Raw genomic sequence first — 22,586 nt, 5'->3', positions numbered from 1 at the left:
ACATAAACAGAACGAAAGACAAAAACCACACGATTATCTCAATTGATGCAGAGAAGGCCTTTGACAAAATTCAACAATCCTTTATGCTAAAAACCCTCAATGAACTAGGTATTGATGGAACATATCTCAAAATAATAAACGCTATTTACGACAAACCCACAGCCAATATCATACTGAATGGGCAAAAACTGGAAGCACTCCCTTTGAAATCTGGCACTAGACAAGGATGCCCTCTCTCACCACTCTTATACAATACAGTACTGAAAGTTCTAGCAAGAGCAATCAGGCAAGAAAAAGGAATAAAGGGTATACAAATAGGAAAGGAGGAAGTAAAACTGTCTCTATTTGCAGATGACATGACTATATACCTAGAAGACCCCATTGTCTCAGCCCAAAGTCTCCTGAAACTGATAAGCAACTTCAGCAGTCTCAGGATAGAAAATCAAGGTGCAAAAATCACAAGCATTTCTATACACCAATAACAGACCTATAGAGAGCCAAATCAAGAACAAACTGCCATTCACAATTGCTACAAAGAGAATAAAATACCTAGAAATACAACTAACAAAGGAACATAAAGGACCTTTTCAAGGAGAACTACAAACCACTGCTCAACAAAATAAGAGAGGACATAAACAGATGGAGAAACATTTCATGCTCATGGTTAGGAAGAATCAATATAATGAAAATGGCCATACTGCCCAAAGTAATTTACAAATTCAACAGTATCCCCATCAAGCTACCAGTGACCCTCTTCACAGCACTGGAAAAAACCACCTTAAACTTCATATGGAACCAAAAGAGAGCCTGCATAGCCAACTCAATTCTAAGCAAAAAGAACTATACTATGAGGCTACAGTAATCAAAACAGCATGGTACTGGTACCAAAACAGAGATATAGACCAATGGAACAGAGCAGAGGCCTCAGAGGAAACACAACATATCTACAACCATCTGATCTTTGACAAACCGGACAAAAACAAGCAGTGGGAAAATGATTCCCTGTTTAATAAATGGTGTTGGGAAAACTGGCTAGCCATGTGCAGAAAGCAGAAACTGAACCCCTTCCTGACACCTTACACTAAAATTAACCCCAGATGGATTAAAGACTTAAACATAAGATCCAATACCATGAAAACCCTAGAAGAAAATCTAGGCAAAACCATTCAGGACATAGGCGTAGGCAAGGACTTCATGACCAAAACACCAAAAGCATTGGCAAGAAAAGCTGAAAGAGACAAATGGGACCTAATCAAACTCCACAGCTTCTGCATGGCAAAAGAAATAGTCATTAGAGTGAATCTGCAGCCAACAGAATGGGAAAAAATTTTTGCATTCTACCCATCTGACAAAGGGCTGATATCCAGAATTTACGAAGAACTAAAACAGATTTACAAGAAAAAAACAAGTCCGTTCAAAAGTGGGTGAAGGATATGAACAGACACTTTACAAAATAAGACATACATGAGGCCAACAAACATGAAAAAATGCTCATCATCACTGGTCATTTGAGAAATGCAAATCCAAACTACATTGAGATACCATCTCATGCCAGTTAGAATGGCAATCATTAAAAAATCTGGAGACAACAGATGCTGGAGAGGATATGGAGAAATAGGAATACTTTTACACTGTGGGAGTGTAAATTAGTTCAACCATTGTGGAAGACAGTGTGGCGATTCCTCAAGGACCTAGAAAAAGAAATTCCATTTGACCTAGCAATCCCATTATTGGGTATATATCCAAAGGATTATAAATCATTCTACTATAGGGACACATGCATACGAATGTTCACTGCAGCACTGTTTACAATAGCAAAGACTTGGAACCAACCCAAATGCCCATCGACGATAGACTGGACAGGGAAAATGTGGCACATATACACCATGGAATATTATGCAGCCATCAAAAACGATGAGTTTGTGCCCTTTGTAGGGACATGGATGAACCTGGAAACCATCATTCTCAGCAAACTGACACAAGAACTGAAAATCTAACACCGCATGTTCTCACTCATAGGGGGGTGTTGAACAACGAGAATACATGGAGACAGGGAGGGGATCATCACACACTGGGGTCTGTTGTGGGGAAGTAGGGGAGGGACAGTGGATTGTGGGGAGTTGGGGAGAGATAGCATGGGGAGAAATGCCAGATATAGGTGAAGGGGAGGAAGGCAGCAAATCATGCTGCCACGTGTGTACCTATGCAACAATCTTGCATGTTCTTCACATGTACCCCAAAACTGAAAATGCAAAAAAAAAAAAAAGAAAATTGGAAAACAGACACATAAATAGAAGAAAAATTAAACAGCATTACTTTGTGTTAAACCCTTTGGACCCCTTGGTGGGTATAATTCCATACTCCCACCACTTTTCTTTCTATGTAAGTGTGTGTGTGTGTGTGTGTGTGTGTGTGTGTGTCTGTGTATGAATTATTATATATACAAATTTGTGATTTGTTTATATACTTAATAACAACATTTTGTATATCATGTATATTCTTTATTTTTATAACATTATTTTTTATAGCTGTATAGTACTCTACTATGTAGGTATATTCAAATGTATTTACCCAAATTCTATTATTAGATGCTTGATTGTTTCTAATATTTGGTTATTACAAATAGCATATTGGTAAACATTCTTTTATGAACATCTTTCTACACTTTCTTAATTATTTCCTGAGGCTCAATTTCCAGAAAAGGAGTAAGAAGGCCACAGGTCTGGACATTTTAATGTTTAATAATTACTGCCATATTACTCTCCAAAAAGTACTGTAATCTATTCAAGAATGTCTCTTTTCCCTCACTAACAAAAATTAAATAATTAGTGTTCATTGTCTCATTCTGGTTCTTACAATAACTCTATGGGGTAAACAGAGCAGATTAGGAGAAATACCATTGGTCATACCTCCAGAAAGTAACAGGACTAGGAGTCAATTGTTTTGCCTTGCCTTACTACATGCTTTTCTAACACATCCTTCTTACCATCATACTGTCAACAGTGGCAATTCCAAGTGAACTGTCAGGAAAGAACCTATACCAGTAATTCTTATACAAGCCACAGCCTGACTCATGCCTGTGTTGCTGGCAGTGCCCTGGCCTCCAGCCATGGAACTGTGGGTGGCAAAATTCTTGTATTCTGAGAAAAAGGCAGTGTTGGCACACTGCTTGTTCAGGCCAGTGCTTAAGCCAATGGAGAAGGGAGGAGGTAAGGAAGTTGAAGTCAAAGAGGCAGTTGAGGGTGAGCAAATTATGGACCTTGTAAGAACATGTCCTTAAAACTTTAATTCTTGCCCTGTATTATAAGTAAAATGGTTCAGGCCATCTATCTTACTAAATATTTTAAAAATGAGTCTGTTCTTACTATTTTTTAATTGTTCACTTCATTCATATCATTTAATTGGAATAATTTTGTTTTTACTTTTACTTATACAAAACACAGAGAGTCAAGTTCCCCTAAGTCAAAAGAGAAGAGGTAGTGAAGAAAAAATTTCCTTTTGAATAGAAAAACAAGAGGGCATTTTTTCCCTTTCTTTTTTTCCATATCATATGGCATAATAAATTTTATTCAAATACTTAAAAAATTGAAAAGAAATAGCATTGAGTGCAATCATGTAGGTGTTTGCAAAGTTCTTAAAACTATTTGGCTATAGTATTGTGTAAGAAAACTGTCATGCAAAAATGAAAGCAATATTTGTTAGGGGTGAATAAATCAGGTAGGCTAGCAGGCACTGTGGGTTACTAAGATGAAACAGTTATAGGTTCTGTTTTAGGAACATTCATCTTGTAGAGGTAGGAGGACTGCTTTAAGAAGCTTCCTGATCACTAAACTTGGTTTAATCACTGTCCTCTGTGCTTGAACATCATTGCTTTTTCCCCCTTATTAAATCTGCTTCATAAATTGAAGTAATCCATTTATTTGTTCATTGTACCCACTAGGCCATAAACTCCTAGAGGGCAGGAACTATGCCCTATTCTTTACAAGAGACTATATGAAAGGCAGGCCATAGAAACTTAATGGACAGAATATAATTATACTATAGAAAATTTGTTACATTTTATCATTCAAGGGTAGTGATATGGTTTGGCCCTGTGTCCCCACCCAAATTTCATGTGGAATTTTAATCCCCACATGTCAGAGGAGGGACCTGGTGGGAGATGACTGGATCATGGGGGAAGATTTTACCTCCCCATGCTGTTCTCATGATAGCGAGTTCTCACAAGATCTGATGGTTTAAAAGTGTGGTGCTTCCCTTCTATCTCTCCTGTCACCATGTAAGACGTGTCTTGCTTCCCCTTTGCCTTCTGCCATGATTGTAAGTTTCCTGAGACCTCGCCAGTCATGTGGAACTATGAGTCACTTAAACCTACTGTCTTAATAATTTACCCAGTCTCAGGTAGTTCTTCATAGCAGTGTGAAAATGGACTACTACAGGTAGAAATTATTGTTTCTTTTGTCCATTGTCTTTCAACAATATTGGAATATACTTTTCAAATTGATTAAGGTAGGTGATATAACATATAATCAATTTCAGGTTTTCATTAAGTGTACAATGTAATTTCAGATTAAGTGTACAAATCACTTATCTGTGGCTTCAGTTTTTCTCATCTGTTAAGTAACACTGTTAGCCCAGACCAATTATTCTCAACTGATATTGAGGAGACCTACCCTGATATTCAGGGATGGGATAGAATACATTAGAATCTTCATTAAAGTATTTGTTGTTTGAAAACCATTTATTCAGTATAATTATATAATTTTATAGTTGGGACAAAAAAAGAAAGGTACTATTTCTGTAATATTAAACAATAGAAGGAAAATCCTGGAAAATGTTGGCTCCTGGTTTTCTCAGAGGTTAAAGGCTAAACCATTCCAGGAGGTTGTACAAAATCTTTGAGGTAGCTGTGGTAGGGGCTCTAACTCATTCTCTTTTACGTTATTCAATGAACTAAATAAAGGTGAAAGATACTGCATTCCAAGAAGCTCCTATCACCTAATATTTATCATGGCTCACATATACCTTGTTTTTCTTTGGATATGTTGGAGGAGCTCAGTAACATTTTCTGTTGTTTCTTTAAATTTGTCTTATTTTGAAGAAAGGCAAAACTATAGATCACATTAATATTAGGCTCAGAAATACCATGAAGATAAGTAAACCAGACATTGCAAGTTATCCAAGTGTCTCAGTGTAGACCTGTTGTTATTTCATTTACCTGGCCACATGATCACAGAGAAGCCGATAGTTTAGTTTAAGTGTGGCTCAGAAGATTGTGTGAGAGAACTGAAATGCACTCTAGCGTGTTTGGGTGACTGAGTGCTCTATTTTTAAGGGATTAGAAGCTGTTTCTCATGGAGTTTGGATTTTTCATGTGAAGGAGGTTTTTTTTTTTAAAGGATTAATTAACTATTTGCTGTTTGGCATCTCAAAGATTTCCCCATACAATAAAATGCTTCCAGGTCACAACCCTCATGATATTTATATATATTTCTGGTTATGAATATCCACAAATGCAACAAAAGTATAAAGTGGTTTGAAATACCCAGTTAAAAAAAAGTTTTTTTGAGCTGGATTCTTGCTCTGTTGCCCAGGCTAGAGTACAGTGGCACAATCTCGGCTCACTGCAACCTCTGCCTCTTGAGTTCATGTGACTCTCCTGCCTCAGCCTCCTGAGTAGCTGGGATTACAGGCATGCACCACCAGACCTGGCTAATTTTTATATTTTTAGTAGAGATAGGGTTTTGCCATTTTGGCCAGGCTGGTCTTGAACTTCTCACCTCAGGTGATCTTCCTGCTTAGCCCCCCAAAGTGCTAGGATTACAGGCATGAGCCACTACAGTCAAAATACCAAATTAAAATTAAAAAAAAAAAATAACAAGGGACATGTTAGCCCATTTCAGGGGTTGATAAACAGGTTAATTCTTGCCTTCTCCTCTTCTCTGTGGCTCTCCTCCTCCGGTTAGTGGTGGAGACAGCCGTGTTATTTATATTGTGTGGCTGTCAGAAGCCTGCTCCATGCTCCTCAACCCATGTGGTACCCTGATGACTTGGCCACAGTCTAGTTGTCACAGGATTCCACGAGAGCCTGATCCTCCTCACACCAGTTGCAGGCCAGCGTTGGGCTCCTTTACCCCTCCACTTTGCCTGTATGTACCTCAGGTGTGCAGAAGTAGAATCTGTTTTTCCTGTCTTTTTATTTTAAGCTCTAATTCTAAACTACTATGTAGCTCTAGACTAAGTGGGGCATTGTTAAATGGATAGTAGTCTACAGATTTTGAGTAGCATTAAAAAATATGTACATTTAGCCCTAAATCTCCAAGTATCTCTGTCAGTTTCGGTCCTCTAAAAAGCAGCTGTCAAATGAAATTATATGGGCAAGAGATTTATTGGGAACAATGGACAGGGAGCATGAGGGGGCAGAGACAGCCTTCAGCCCCTGATGCGGGTCTGGGAAAGGAGAACAAGAAAGAAGGATGGGGTTGGGAGCAGCCTCAGACTGCAGTACAGTTCTGAGAATGTCTCGGCCAGGCTGGTGTGGATCCCTGGGCTCTAAGACTTGAAGCTTCTCGTTAGAGGAGCTTTGTGTCAGGCAGAGGTGACCTGGTTCTACTACCCCCACTGCACTATGCCATTATCTGGGAGCAGCCAGTGGAAAGCAGCACCTGATTTGAATGCTGCAATCAGCTTAAAGATGGGGCATCAGAAGGCTGTCAGCCAGCTCTCTTCCCTGCCGCAGGTCCTCTGGAAGGAAGATTTGAATGGGGAAGCTCCATGGTCACTACAGTACCCACAGGTGTACCCTTTTATCCCAGGACCCTTGGCCTCACTCCCTCTGCTCTTTATTCCCCTCTCTATATTAACTCATGGCAAAGTGTAAAAGGAGGTGACTCATCCCTTTCCTAGACTCTCAGTCCCCACAGAGCAAGTTTGGATAGGGAATTTATACCTCTGGAGACTTACCTTTGTTTGCTTCTATTTTCTAGCCAATGAAACCATTGCTTATTAATTCTAATTCCACAAACATTTCAGTGCTGAAATTCCCAGCACCGAGTTAAATACAGAGAACATAAGATAAATAAGACATCTAAATGGGCTCATATCCTAGAGAGGGTTATGCACACTTTAGCAGAAATTTTAATAATGTGATAAGAAGAGAAATAGACCAAATAGGAAGTGGACTTTCCTGACCAGCCTGGGAAAAGTCTGAGCAAAGTCTTCAGGGGCAAATACAGCTTACTCAGACAAAAAAGGCAGTCAGTGGCAAGTCTAGGCAGACGCCAGGAGGTGTTAGGAACAGACTAGAAGATATGGTTGTTCTGGAGGAAAAAGTGTATAACTTAAGAGGTAAGCAGTATGCAAATTTATGCTTGAAAATTTCTTTTTTCTTTTTCCTTCCTATTCAGAGGTCAGTGCTTGAAAACTTGTACTTAATTTTGTCAATAGTGTCACTTGTGTATTTTCGGAGTGCAAAGAGGACTTGGGTAGGCAAGACTAGAGCACGGCAGGAAGCCATTGCCTATCAAATATTTATTTATATCCATTCACTGAGGTGTTGGTAAGAGGGCAGGGGTCCTGGGGAACAACTGCCTCATTTACACTCCAAACACTCAGGTTCTGATCTGCATGTCATGGCTTATCATAGTGTAAGCCAGTTATGTAACTCTAGAAATGGAAGTTTCTGTTGTTTATAAACCAGAAATAATGACACATGTCCTGACTCCTGTTGGGTTGCGGCAAAGAAATTAATTGAAATAAGACAAGACTTTCTGAAGGCACTTTGCCAACTTTCAGAACTGTAAAAATTAACGGACTGCTACGACGTGCTGTTAAGGAAATAACAGGCACCTGGGAAAACCCACGAAGGAAGGTTTTGTAAGAAGTTGCTCTGCTCCCCACGAGAAAATGCCGAGCTCAACACGGCCAAGAGGAACAAGTCTGGGAAATTACGACATGAGGTAAAGCAAGTGGGACTTTTTGTTTTGTTTTTGGATACCACACTTTCTTACATGTCATTCTTATTGTTTACCCTTCCTCACCATTGTTGGTTTGAAATGAGAGGAAGTTGGGTTAGACAGTATTAATAAAGCAAGGGAGATGGTTAAAATTTACTTGATGTAAAAATAAAGAAGCACTTTAGTGTGGGGAGGATCAAATGCTATACATTTGTTATGTGGAAAACAAACTCAGCTTTGTGGTGAATCATAAAACTTTTCTACTTTCATAGAACACTGTCCTCTCAAACTCCCTGGGAGAAGTAGTAGTACATTATCAGTTATATCTAACTTGCCCTAATGCTTCTCTGTTGGAAGATTTTAAAAAATCTCTCTTGTACTAGCTTTATTTTGTTGCTGGTTTGTTGGCTTGTCTATGAGAAGACCACTGAGAATATTTTCAATCTACTCAATACTGATGAGAACCAGAGGCCACAGGCGTTCTTATCAACATGTGTATAAAGTCATGGAAAGTCTCTATGTCAACAATCCTGCTAAAAAGGCCACTCCTGGAGTAGCAGTAATCTCCTAAAGTGATCATCTATTCTCTAAGCACTTTTAAATAGAGAAATCAGCAGGAATACTTATATATGAATTGAGACAACTGATTGATTCATATGAGGGAATTGCTGACAGCAATGTTAATTACTTTTTCTTGAATGTTCGCTCACAGGACAGATTGATCTTTGCTGTTTTACACAAACAAAAAAATGAAATGACATTTTTAGCCTATCATATATCCTGTAAAAGATGTTTTGGAAAACAATTTTCAAAAGAAGTGGGTGGTTGACACTAGAGATTGACTTACTTAGTATAAACAACAAGCACTTCTGGTTTCTTTTATTGAATTTTAGAGTATGGAAAGCTAACAGTGTAATTCTCCCAAAGCTCTTACAGTTTGAATTTGAGGAGTGAACTGGGCTCTGTCATGCAAAGGCAAATATTTATTTTCTATTGCTGCATGCTCTGATTAAGCAACTTGCAATAACACCATTGTTTGGCTCCCAGTTTCTGCAAATCAGGAGTATGGGCATGGATTAGCTGATCCACTGCTCACACTCTCACAAGGCTGAAATCAAGGTGTTAGCCAGGGCTACAGTCTTATCAGTATCATTTTCCAGGCTCTTTGGTTGTTGGCAGAATTCAGTTTCTGTAGTTGTAGGACTGAAGTCTTTGCTTTCTTGCTGTCTATCAACTGGTGATCATTCACAGCTCCTAGAGGCTTCTTGCCATCTTCTACCATGTGGCCCTCCCCACAACATAGCACTTTACTCCTTCAAAATCAACAGGAAAATGCCTTTGGCTTTGAATCTCTTTTGTTTTAACTTCTCACCTGATTAGGTCAGGCTCACCCAAAATAATCTCACTCTTGATTAATTCACAGCCAACTAATTGGATGCCTTAATTACATTTGCAAAATCCTTTTTTGACATATACTAGAACGTAATTATGGGAGTGACATCCCATTGTATTCACAGGTCCTGCTCATATTCAAGGAGAGAGTATTGTTAAGGGTGTATATGTCAGGGAGCAGGAATCTTGGGGAGCATCTCAGAATTCTGCCTACCACAATGTGCTGCATGGAGCAGAAGTAAGCAAGGTGAGGTAATGTACGCATGTGGGGAAATTGTAGCATTCAGCAAGCACAGTGGCATGGGTAGTGCTTCTGGGAGCTTTAGTGGAGTTTTCACTTCTGTTTTCTAGTGCCATATGAGCCAAAAAGTCAGCAGCAACAGCAGAGGTGTTTTTGATAGGACAACTGATGTGGTTGGGCATTTTTCCTTGGTAGCATTTAAGAACTTTTTTTTTTTGGTCTTCAATTACATGATATAAGCTACCGGTTATAATAAATACCCTTCTGCTTAAACTATCTATAGTGAATACCTTTATATGCAATATAAATCCTTTATTGCTACTATAAGATCATCAACTGGACCTCTTTTTATATCTCAATTAAAGTGTGTAATTCTGCATCATTTTTGTAAATTTATAGAACTTTAGAGCAGGAAGGAAACTTCCGCTTCTAGAAAGAGTTTTTGAACTATATTCTATAGAAATTTATAGCTCAAGTTATAATAATAGGCTTGTTTTGGGGTGGGGAGTATTCGACGGTCATGCCAACTTGGGGTACATTATACACTCTTAGAACTTATAATAATATCCATTAACATATTAAAGACTCAGAGATCCTACAGGGAAAAAAATGGCAAAAACCCTAAATTTAACTATCTAGGCTGGGCACGGTGGCTTATGCCTGTAATTCCAGCACTTTGGGAGGTTGAGGTGGGTGGATCACTGGCAGTCAGGAGTTTGAGACCATCCTGGCCAATATGGTGAAACCCCTGTCTCTACCAAAAATACAAAAATTAGCTGAGCATGGTGGCACATGCCTGTAACTGCTTGAACCCAGGAGGCAGGAGAATTGCTTGAAACCTGGAGGCAGAGGTTGCAGTGAGCCGAGATTGTGCCATTGCACTCCAGGCTGGATGACAGAGTAAGACTCTCTCAAAAAAAAAAAAAATCTATTAGACTCTTTCATTCCAACCAAAGCTTCCCAAACCAAAGCACAGATATGAAAATCTACTGGGGGGTTAGTGGTAGAGTGAAGGCTTTAAACCATACTAAGTAGGCTTCCTGACTCCCAGGAACATAAAGCTTATTTGTTACTCCCTACATCTGCCTGAGAAGTAAACTTCAGTGAATATGAACACAGCCTCAGGAGGAAGCAAAATATATCAGTGTAACTAGTTCTGGCAAATCTGTCCATGATGTATCAATGAGACCTGTCTTATCTCTTTGAGGAGCTTGCAATGCCATGTATGTTCACCCACACACCACTCAGCAGAAGGTAACTGTCCAGAGAGTAGGCCAAAGTAGGTGTTCTCCTGCCTCAGTCACCCACATGAGCACCCTTCCTAGGTACCAAGACCAAGGGCTCCCAGGCCACAGGAAAATGGGACTTGTGAAATTAGGCTCCAGGACATTTTGCTAACTGTAGTGCAATTATTAGACATTCTAGGCTTAGGATTTGATAGAAAATAAATCGCTCTAAAATAAGTCCAAAATTAAAAAGAAAAAAATGTATAAGGCCACCACAAAAGGCAATATGAATTGAGTACATAAGAGAAACCTGATTCCTGGATCAGAATGCTTGTGAGCACATGCCCCCCGCATTCCATAATACAAATCACATCACATACAGCTGACCAAGACAGAAGAGCTTCCAGGAGGTGCATATTTTCAGCATGAAAACAAAGAGCCATTCGTGTTGTAAGCACAGCTTATGGTCAGCTGGCTGACCTGATACACCTCGGCTTTTATTGTTCCCCAAGGCCACATGGTTGGATCTTGCAGAGGCCGGGAGTGAATGTGGATGTGCCCAAGCAGCTTTAGACCTCGAGGCCTCCCTTTGCTGTTTTTGGAAGGAGCTTCAATTGCATAAAGAATCTAGGCTCCACCACACATTTTTATTATTGGGAAAAAAAATTCCCCTTCAGGGCCGAGAGGTAGAATCACAAGGTAGACTTCTGCTGATTTCCTCCCCACTCCACAGTTTTCTCTTTCCTTGGTAGGTACATTGGTAAAAAGACTGGTACAGTGGTTAAAAACGAAAACCAAAACCTGACAGACAATCCTCACAGCAATGTTTTTTAGCCACTCAGACCCATAAAAGAAACGAAATCTTGGTCAGGCACAGTGGTTCATGCCTGTAATCCCAATAGTTTGGGAGGCCAAGGTGGGCAGATCACCTGAGGTCAGGAGTTCGAGACCAGCTTGGCCAACATGGCGAAACCCCATCTCTACTAAAAATACAAAAATTAGTTGGGTGTGATGGCTGGCATCTGTTATCTCAGCTACTCAGAAGGCTGAGGTAGGGAGAATTGCTCAAACCAGGGAGGATTGCTCTATAGCACTCCAGCCTGGACAACACAGCAAGACTCCATCTCAGGAAAAAAAAAAAAAGAAAGAAAAGAGAAAGGAAAAGAAACCAAACAGAAATGAAATCATAAACAAACCAGACACGACATTAGTCATAAAGGGACTCAAACCACAACACACACCTACTACAATTCTATGGGAAAAGTTTCCACATACGTGCAATTCTCTGAGGTTTGTGGTATTTCCCAGGGCTCCAGCTGAGGAATGACCACAGCTGAATCCCAGGAAAGGCTCTCAGGCCTTGTGGAGCTGTGTTTATTGTTCTTAAGGAGTTAGGAAAAGATAATTTAGGAGTTCTGGTAATGGCATAAGGCAGTTTTGTTTTATTCTTACATGCCCCATTCTCTGGCTTTTTTGTTTCAGCTGTTGAGGTTTTCAAAGCTATCAGCCCAGTCGAAGTTGGTTAGGAATACTCTTGAGGACTACTAAAAAAATCTTGCCTTTTTTAAAACTTGGCAGTGTAAGCATCCATGAAATGGGACATATTTCAGCTTTTAACTATTATTCTGTGGTATGTTTAGAGAGGAACGAAATAATTATCAAAATGCTTTCCAAGCCCTAAATATTGGCTTGTTATTTAAAAAAAAAATCAGATTGGAAATGATATTCTCCTTTGTTATTAATCCTCAAAACTTGGCTCAAACTATAGATTAGCCTATAATTGATGAAATGCTATGGATATTTAAGGCCTAAAGGTTTAAAACATAGTCAATGTTGCTTTGTTAGTATATAACCAGTAGACACACATGGGATTTTTAGACACATATTTTTCTGTTTAGGTGATATGTCTGACATGTATATCAGGAAAGCCCAGAAAATTCTGAAAGTGTCAGTTGCTTACTGCCGGTATACTGCTTCTTTTTTCAGTATTACACAAATTTCACTGGAAGGTGTCTGGTACCTACTCCCCATTCCAGCATGACATGAGACTTCACTGTACTTGAAACTCACTAGTTACGTATTCTTTTTTTTTTTTTTGAGATGGAGTCTTGCTCTGTTGCCTAGGCTGGAGTGCAGTGGTGAGATCTCAGCTCACTGCAACCTCTGCCTCCCAGGTTCAAACGATTTTCCTGCCACAGTTGCCCAGGTAGCTGAGACTACAGGTGCGTTCCACCACACCCAGCTAATTTTTTGTATTTTTAGTAGCAACAGGGTTTCACCGTGTTATCCAGGATGGTCTCGGTCTCCTGACCTCGTGATCTACCCACCTCAAGCTCCCAAAGTGCTGGGATTCCAGGATGAATCACTGCATCCAGCCACAATATTCTTCATTATAAGAAACGTGGGTTTATTTCTCCCTGGGAATTATTTGTGCCAAAGTTATATTTAAAAATGATTTTTTTAAGAGTTATGTTTCCAGGCTTGGGGTAGTATAGGATGAGTACATTTTTTTTTAAATTTTTTATTGGATTTTAAGTTTTGTGGTACATGAGCAGAGCATGCAAGACAGTTGCGTAGGAACACACATGGCAGTGTGCTTTTCTTTCCTTCTCCCCTTCACCCACATTTGGCATTTCTCCCCAGGCTATCCCTCCCCACTTCCCCCTCCCACTGGCCCTCCCCTTTTCCCCCCAATAGACCCCAGTGTTTAGTACTCCCCTTTCTGTGTCCATGTGTTCTCATTTTTCATCACCTGCCTATGAGTGAGAATATGCGGTGTTTCATTTTCTGTTCTTGTGTCAGTTTGCTGAGGATGACGTTCTCCAGATTCATTTTCACTCCTTCTCTCTCTTTCATCTAATGGCCTAAATTAATTTCAATCCACCAAAACCAAAATGAAGTTGCTCCCTTTAAAACTCTGATTTATAATGATCCAAAGAATGAAAGAACAATGTGTTGGGGGTTCCCAGAAGAATATCTGGGTATTTTCCAAGTTATTACTGCATACCCAAGTCTTCAGTTCAAATTCCAGGAAGGAAAGAAGAGGTGTTGACGGTGTGGATAAAGGTCCTCAATTATTTTTCTTCTTTCGCTAGTCTGTACCTTTAAATGTCTTCCTGGCCCAAAGCAGGAATGGCTGCTTAGGATTTCAAATGAGTACTCAAACAATTTTATCTGGCCCAGTAATGGACATGTTTTTGATAAGTGAATGGATAGAGCTGATATCCCCATTTCAAAGGAGCTGGCAGAAGGCCAAGAGGGTCAGCTCTTAGGAACTTTGAGGGAAACACTCATAAAGCTAACTGATAGTCCTCCATGGTTGCCTTGAGCCTGGACTTTGAACCCTTCGCTGCTGTTCTAACAGGTAAAGCCCTAGATGCAAATATTTGGTTTGACTTTTTCTGACTGTAAACACTGCAGCCCCCAGGATGATGTGATCTATAGAATTTGCAGCTATTTGCACAGACGTTATCAAAACAATTTCAAATTCTACTTCCTTGTTATTTTTCAAGAATTACTAGCTTAGCTGGTGTTTTGGGGAACAGTTTTGGTAAGGATAGGTAAGAAGGCTAGGGTAAGAAAAATGGCAACAGCCCATCTGGATCCCAGGACTCTATACACATTCAGAAACAAAGTCGAAGAGAGTGTGGAGCAATCATCCAATAATCCAAATTCCATATCAGTCCAGGAAAGGTAAATATTAATGAGCTCAAGGGGAGAACATCAAAGCTCACCTCCGTCTAACACAGGTGGTTCCTCTTCTTTGCTTTTTGTCCATGACCATGTTTTATGTTACTTGACCACCTTCCTTGTTGTATTTTATTGTATCCTAGTTTATATTTGTTGATTTCCTTTTTCAAGTAGACTCTTTTCCCCCTCAATACAAATCTTCCTCTCCCTATGGATTTTAAACAGCTTCAGTGTGGGCCCATTTGGTGTGAGAGCAGAGTTCAGCAAGTAAAAAGTGTGAAGTGTGGAATCAGACCAGCTGCTTTCAAATTCTGGGTCTTTCACTCACTAGCTGTCAGAATGTTGGAAAGTTAATTAACTTCTCTGAGTTTTTTGTTTATCTCTCAGAGATGGTCATACCTAGTTTACAGTTTTGTTTTAGACATTAAATGAGATAGTGCATATGAGGCTCACAGCTCAGATCCAGTTCTTAAAATATGTTTCTTTCCTTTCTTTTATTTCCCTCACCCCAGAACCCTCTGCTCTCACTTAGTATATATACTTAGTTAAATATAGGTCTATATGCTTTTAGTGAGTAGATTGGAAGGCTTAGAAATTACATAGTTCAGTTTGCATCAGTTTGGAGAGACTTCGTGCCTAAAAAGCCTCAGCCATCTTCCCTGGATCAGGAGGTTGTGATTTGTTGCTGAATGTTCTTCAGGGTATTTGCTTTAGTTCTCTTTTTTATGGGTATGTTACATATAGAAATAGGTTTGTTGAGAGACAATAGTAAAATGAGGAGGGGGAAGAAGGCAAAGAAGAAGAAACCTCACAAAATATTAATGAAAATAGAAAGCAAAGCCCTAAAAAACGCATGGATGGAATACATTTAAAATAACAAAATTTCGTTTATCACTGTGATTCTCATAGCATAGAACCCAGGTCAAAAACTTGGGCAAGTGTAGTGCATGCTTGGATATTGAAGAATATCTGCAAATGTAGATTCCCAGTGATCAGAAAGCTGAAGGATAGGCCAGAAAGTTTAATAAATATTCTTAATTAATCCTGTGGACTAAAAATATATACTCACATGGCTGAGTCAAGAGTGTAAAGGACTTGTTGAGACAGAAGTTAATAAGCAGCATGGAGAAGCAATGTTTTTGAGTTAATGACTGAAACCTTGAGATGGCATCTTATTTAGAAGATTTGTATTTGATATGTGTTTATATTATATATATTTTAATAATGCTATATGTGTATACAGGTACTATAATTCTCTTTTTATCAGCTCTATATGTTACTTAGTTTTTATTTTTTTCAAATATATTCTTTCCAATTAAAACACCATCAATAGTCTTTTTTAATTTTAATTTTTATTTTAGAGATGGGGGTCTCACTTTGTTGCCCAGGCTGGAATTCTGCAGTGGTGGGATCATAGCTCACTGCAACCTCCAGCTCCTGGACTCAAGAGATCCTCCCACCTCAGCTTCCTGAGTAGTCAGAACTCAGGTGCATGTCACCATGCCCAGCTAATTTTTACTTTTTTTTTTGTAGAAATGCATTCTCATTATGTTACCCAGACTAGTCTTGAACTCATGACCTCAAGTGATCCTCCTGCCTTGTCTTCCCAAAGCACTGCAATTACAGATGTGAGCCACTGTGCCCAGCCCATGAACATCTTTTTATTTAAAAAAAGCTTTGATAGTTAATTTTCTTACAAATTTGAGAAAAACATTGAAAATATATCCAACTTGCTCACTGAAAACTCCCAGAGACTGAATGAATACATTGCCCAAAAGACCATTTTCCCTTCTCTTGTTCTCACTGGTCCTTACTTACTAACGCAGTTAATAAGTGTTGGGAATATAGAGTCAGAGATGGAAGAAGTATTAAGGTCCTTAAAAAAGAAAAAATGACATAGGCCTATCAAACGTGTTAACAGCCAGGTGCCTACTACCGTGGCCTTTTGTCCCCAGAAATGGTTGCTGAGCTGCGTTTCCAAGGAAGCCACAAGGTATTTTGGCTCACATTTATCTGGCCAAGGCCTCAAGTGCTGGTTGCTCAGGTAGGAGATCAGGCAGACACCTCAGAGACTTCTACTGGGATCTACTTCTCAGGGTTGCTGCTTGTCAAATAATCAGCCTGAATATTTTCCTCAATGAAAACCTTCCTAACTATTCCACAATTTGGCATTTCCTCTTCTGTGTTGATGTGCTTCCCAAGCAATTTGTACATTTGTCTATTAAAACACTTACTACATTGCAGTACAACACAATACCTGGCACATATTAGGAAATTGCATAGATGAGTAAATAATCTAAAGAAAATAACTTTTTGAGTAGCCGAATGTGATTACCCTAGACTCTAAGAGATCTCCCAGTCAACCTAGGCTATCAATGTCAACTGGATGGCTGTTTACTCACTAGAACAAATCTATTGAATGCCCCCAGTTTCATTTGCTTTTGCTTTTTATGATTAGCCATTGTATCAAGACCCTCTTGACCTTGAGTTTTTTAAAAAAATATAATTCATTCATGTGAGAAGAAATGAGATCATTGCCCACAAGGTCCTGAATTCTTAAGATAAATTTATAAAATATAAATTCTGTACAATAAATTTATATTAGAGGTAATATTTTGATATTTACGTCCCTACTAGCAGTTGGAAAAGTATTTTTAATAGTCTTTTTTTTTTAATCTGTCTCCGTACAGACTGTCAAAAACTATATTGCAAGTCGTCACGGCGGGGAGTTGGGAAAAGTTTTCAATGAGCAATAATCGTGCCTCGAATAAACCTCATTGGCTACGATACTGCCAATGCACAAAGCTTATTTTTATTAGTCTTTAAGGCTGTTTAGATATTGATGAAACATAAGGAGAAGAAAATGCCATGTTAAATGCTTAATAATTAAGTATGTACTCTACTTGTGTCCTAACTTTGACCATGCTGTGGAATAAAATAGACAACTATCTTGTATTATTTAAATTTGCTTCCTATTTTAGTGTTTAAAGAATAACTTTACATGTGCATTTAAACTTTTTTTTTTTGACATGGAGCCTCGCTCTGTTGCCCAGGCTGGAGTACAGTGGTGCAATCTCGACTCACTGCAAACTCTGCCTTCCAGATTCAAGTGATTCTCGTGCCACAGCCTCCCAAGTAGCTGGGATTACAGGCATGCACCACCACACCCAGCTAATTTTTGTATTTTTATAGCCACAGGGTTTCGCCATGTTGGCCAGAGTGGCCTTGAACTTCTGACTTCGGGTGATCTGCCTGCCGTGGCCTCCCAAAATGCTGGGATTACAGGCATGAGCCACCATATCTGGCATTAAACATTTTTTACCATTAAAAAAATTCAACCCATCTTTTTGTATTACTTCCTTTTTTGAATTACAATATATACGGTAAAAATTACATAATTTATGTCTTAATTATGTATTATATTTCAAAAATTTTATTCTAACTTTTAAATAATATCCTAAGCTCTTTGAAGAAAGGAATAAGATTGGATCTCTTTTGAATACTATACTTTGCCTAGGACTTAGTAAGTACTAATGCATTGCCTTGACTAATAAACAATGGCTTCCATTTGTTGAGTCTCATGCTATACACTGTGTGTGTATGTGAGTTTGTGCTGTATGTATCATATATAACCATATATATAACGATATATATGTGTATGTGTATATAGTAGGTATACGTATAATATCATTTAATCCGCACGCCACCTGATGAGGAGAGTATATTCTGTCCTCATTTTAGAGATCAGGAAAACAAGGCTTCTAGAGGAAACGTAGCTCAGATAATCTGTTTAAGAAGCAGGACTTGAACTCATGTTTATTTTGGCTTTGAAATGTTAATTTTTTAGTATACAATCTCCTAGTCTTCTTATTTCTTTCTTCTTTCTTAAGAATTAGTTAGTTGCTGACTCTTTGGGGAAGGTAGAAGGAAGTTTAAAACGTCATAGAACATTTTGACCTGTTGTGTTCTGGAAATTAGGACTAAAGTGTGTCCCTTTAGAAGAGAAAATATCAGAATTGACATCAGATTAATGGCTTGTGGGGAACAGAGGTGGAGATTGTTACATTTTGTCTTTATTTTTGTGCAGCTGAAACTGATCAGTACAAGTTCAAAAAATGTATTTATCCTGTAGGAAAGCAAATAGAAGGGATGGATCTAGAGATTCACATTGATGGATAGCCGTGGACTCTGCTTTTGAGCCTGTGCTCCTTATGGGCATTGGGAGTGTTTAAATATAGCTCTTGTACCTGGATTAGCCTGCACAGGGAGGTGGCCATGGAAGCTCTCCCCACAATCAGGAAATCTTTTTGATAATGGTATAAAAATAACTGCCAACAGTTGTCTTGTGTTTTTATTAGTAGCTCTGCCTAGGGACAGACTCTGAATAAGTGAATATTAAATAATAAGCTTAACAAACTTTTGAATATTTCAGCACTCAAAAATCAGTGGCCAGGCATTAAGAATCAGTCGTTGCCCATCCAGGTTATAACATGGGCTAAAACAGAAGAGAAAAAAATAATTCTAAGCTTCTTTTACAGTAATTTGGGAAATAAAACTAAGAGGTCTAAAGCTGGGTGCGATAGTGCACCTGTAATCTCAGTTCTTCTGGAGGTAGAGGCTTGAGGATCCCTTGGTCCTAGGAGTTTGAGACCATCCTGGGCCTGGGCACCCAGTCTTGGGCTGGATCTGGTGGCTCATGCTTGTAATTCCAGCACTTTGGGAGGCCAAGGCGGGCAGATCACTTGAGGCCAGGAGTTCGAGACTAGCCTGGCCAGCATGGTGAAACCTCATCTCTACTAAAAATACAAAAATTAGCTGGTTGTGGTGGAGGATGCCTGTAATCCCAGCTACTCAGCAGGCTGAGGCAGGAGAATCACTTAAACCTGGGAGGCGGAGGTTACAGTGAGCTGAGATTGTGCCATTGCACTCTAGCCTGGGTGACAGAGTAAGAATCTCTCTCTCAAAAAAAAAAAAAAAAAAAAAAAACCCAAAAAAGAGAAAGAAGGGAAGAGAAAGAAAGAAAAAAGAAAGAAGGAAATAAAAAAAAGGAAGGAAGGAGAAAAAAATCTATGTCTAAAGTTCATATAAGTTTTTTTTTCCTGTGTCTTTTCTATCTTTAATCTAACAAATGACTAAATTGATTTGTCTAGAGGCAATGACAAGGTGGGGAGTGAGAAAGAAGTGTAGAAAAGCTGGCAGGTAATCAACAAAAGGGAAAATAAAAAGGAAAATTATATTGAATAAGCTGAACTACACACAAGTAGAGTAATAAAACTGCATCAAAGCTATGTTAATATTGAAAGAATCCGTGAAATCAAAGTTGTAGATGAAACTTGTTTGCTTAAGTCTGGAAGCTAATGTACCATTAATTAAGATGCAAATGATCTGACGTGCTTTCTGAACTCTACCAAAACTCTTTTATTTTTATTTATTTAGTTTTTGAGACAGGGTCTTGCTGTGTTGCCCAGGCTGGAGTGTAGTGATGTGATCATAGCTCACTGCAACCTTGAACTCCTGGGCTTAAGCTATCTTCCCATCTCAGCCTCCCAGGTAGCTGGGACTACAGGTATGCACCATCACACCTGGCTAATTTTTAAACTGTTTTGTAGAGACAGAGTTGTGTTATCTTTCGGTGTTTTCCAGGCTGGTGTCAAACTTGTAGTTTCAAGTGACCTTCCCACATTGACCTCCCTAAGTGCTGGGATTATAGGTGTGAGTCACTGTCCCCAGCCAGAACTGTTAATTTTGTATCCGTGTTAGATCTAGTTCTAGTTTAATAAACATTAGTTGAGCTCCTTCTGTTTTCCAGATGTGACCAGATGTTGATGACCTCACGTAAGCTGTGGAAGAATTCCGTTGTAGCTGGGGAGACAATAAGTAAGCAGATTCTTTCACTGTAATAAAACAGGATGCAATAAAATAAAACATTATTACAGAAATTATTTCTAATGTAAAAGAAAAAAGTGTTTAAAACCAATTAAAACTATGTAAATGGCCAGATGATGAGCTAGGATTCTCAAAACTGATAAATATAATTCTGAGTTCTGCCTCTGCCTTTGTGTGACTGAGCAAATTATTTATTTTATTTATTTTAGAGATGGAGTTTCATTCTTTTGCCCAGGCTGGAGTGCAGTGGTGTGATCTCGGCTCACGGCAACCTCCACCTCCCAGCGATTCTCCTGCTTCCGCCTTCCGAGTAGCTACAGATTGCAGGTATGTGCCATCACGCCCGGCTAATTTTGTATTTTTAGTAGAGACAGGGTTTCTCCATGTTGGTCAGGCTGGTCTCAAACTCCCGACTTCAGGTGAGATCCACTCTGAGGTAAGATCCACCCTAAGGTCGGGAGTTTGAGACCAGCCTGACCAACCCCCACCTCAGTATTACCCCCTTAGAAATCAATTGGCCTTCCAAACAGGTTTCTCCTTTTCATTTTCCTTTCTCTGCCACAACCCCATACCAACAATCCCAGCCTCAACCTCCCAAAGTGCTGGGATTACAGGCGTGAGCCACTGCACCTGGCCAAATTACTTTATTTGTAAAAGACTCATATATAAAATATAGGCACTAAAAATACATACATCATATAGTTATTTGGAAACTCAGCCACTGTTACATGTTAATTATTATTAGAGTTAGTTATTAGCTATTGAATTAGTACTATTTTACCATGATTACACAAAACCATGGAAAATAATTACATCCAGGCAGATCATAGAATGCCTTGGCTTTATATACTGTGGTTTTATCAAATATATATTTAGTCTTCCAAAATATACAATGTTTGCAGAAAAAGAAGCTTGTGTTTTTCCATTCAGACGTTTTGACATTATATAGACTCTAATGTTTATGTTTTGTTGTCAAGATGCAATTAGAATCTTCCAAATTATCATCCACAGTGTTCAAAGTTATTTATGCTCACGTTAGATTTGACACCACACATTTATTAGTCACTTCAGTGCTGTTACAATTTTTGTATCATATAAAATTTGATGCCAAAACCTTTAGTAGATGTGTTCAATAAGAAAAAGCTATACAGGAAAGTTTCATCCAGGTTAGTCATCTCCCATCAATGTACTTCTTTTTGGTACAGTTAATCTCTGTCTCCTTCAGCCTCTACCATCAAACACCTCTGGCAAGGTCATCTCTCCGGCCCTGGAGACATTGCCCTACCCTGCTGATTCCGTAAGGAATTTGGTATTACAGTGCCTGGCCCTGTCCTCAGGCTCCCTGGTCACCTCTTCTCTCTGACTTTGGACCTGTCTTAGCATTCCTTAAATCCACCCAGTTATGGTTGGCTCTTCCTTGGTCCCAGCTGACTCAGTCCCAAGATCCTCCCCCAACATTCCTGCCGGCCTCAGAACCAGCATCTTTGCTCTTGCTTTTTTTTGCTTCTAACCAGGCATTCTTCTTGCATCAATCTTTGTTTCCAAGAATTTCTCATGTAGTGTCGATGCTCATGTTCTATGGGAAATACACCCATATCTTCCAAACTTGTTAACTTCATTTGATTCTTTCCAATTTTGTAAAGACTCATTTTGTCTGAGAAAAGCTTTTATAGCCTCCCTTGTCCCTTAGGTATGACTCATCAATGGAATCTCCCTGCTTTTCCTTAAGTGTTAGAGTCTAATGTAACCCCACTGGGAATTTTCATAACTTCTTGTCAGCTCTGAGGTTTACAAAATTGTTGAGCTCACTTCCTCATTTCAGTGATTGTAGAACTAACCCCAACACAGAACCAAAATTTAGGGTGGCTGTCATTAGGATGATTTCTAAACAAAAGTGTGAATAATGTTGCTTGCCTGTCAGAGAATTTATTCACCACTTTCCCCACCCCAGAATTACCCCCTTAGAAACCAATAGGCCTTCCAAACAGCCTTTTCCCTTTCATTCTCCTTTCTCTGCCACAACCCCATCACCAACATTTCCAATCCCCTTGCACTTTTATTAGTCCATGAGGCCTCTTCCTGAAGGTCACACTAAGTGTTAACAGTAGTTTAGTGACTTTCTCCAAACCCACTAGGAGTCTTTAGAAAAGCAAGCAAATACACTTTTAAATGGTAAGTGAATGAGGCAGGAGTATTTGC

At 39.1% G+C, this 22,586-nt stretch overlaps 1 protein-coding gene and 1 pseudogene across 6 annotated transcripts in view; one reads left to right on the top strand and one right to left on the bottom strand.

The window, feature by feature from the left end:
• Positions 1–7,252: 7,252 nt before the first annotated feature.
• Positions 7,253–22,586, top strand: part of LOC103792595 (putative uncharacterized protein CCDC28A-AS1) — a 33,654-nt gene continuing 18,320 nt past the window's right edge. For 3 of the 6 annotated variants that reach the window (XM_054254356.2, XM_078370746.1, XM_078370747.1), the window contains exons 1-4: positions 7,253–7,344; positions 7,832–7,955; positions 20,311–20,378; positions 20,597–20,714. In XM_054254356.2, coding sequence (XP_054110331.1) covers positions 7,308–7,344; positions 7,832–7,955; positions 20,311–20,378; positions 20,597–20,714 — 347 coding nt within the window. In that variant the 5' untranslated portion in view covers positions 7,253–7,307. Of the gene's footprint in view, positions 7,345–7,791; positions 7,956–20,310; positions 20,379–20,596; positions 20,715–22,586 lie in introns of all 6 variants that reach the window. The other 3 variants (XM_078370749.1, XM_078370748.1, XM_078370750.1) reach the window with 1 other exon arrangement.
• LOC118153203 (U4 spliceosomal RNA) lies at positions 17,181–17,308 on the bottom strand (annotated as a pseudogene).

This window comes from Callithrix jacchus, chromosome 4 (assembly GCF_049354715.1).
Source record: "Callithrix jacchus isolate 240 chromosome 4, calJac240_pri, whole genome shotgun sequence".
Classification (NCBI taxonomy): Eukaryota; Metazoa; Chordata; class Mammalia; order Primates; family Cebidae; genus Callithrix; species Callithrix jacchus.
Note: the sequence above shows the minus strand (reverse complement) of the source record. Positions and strands in the feature narration are given on the sequence as shown.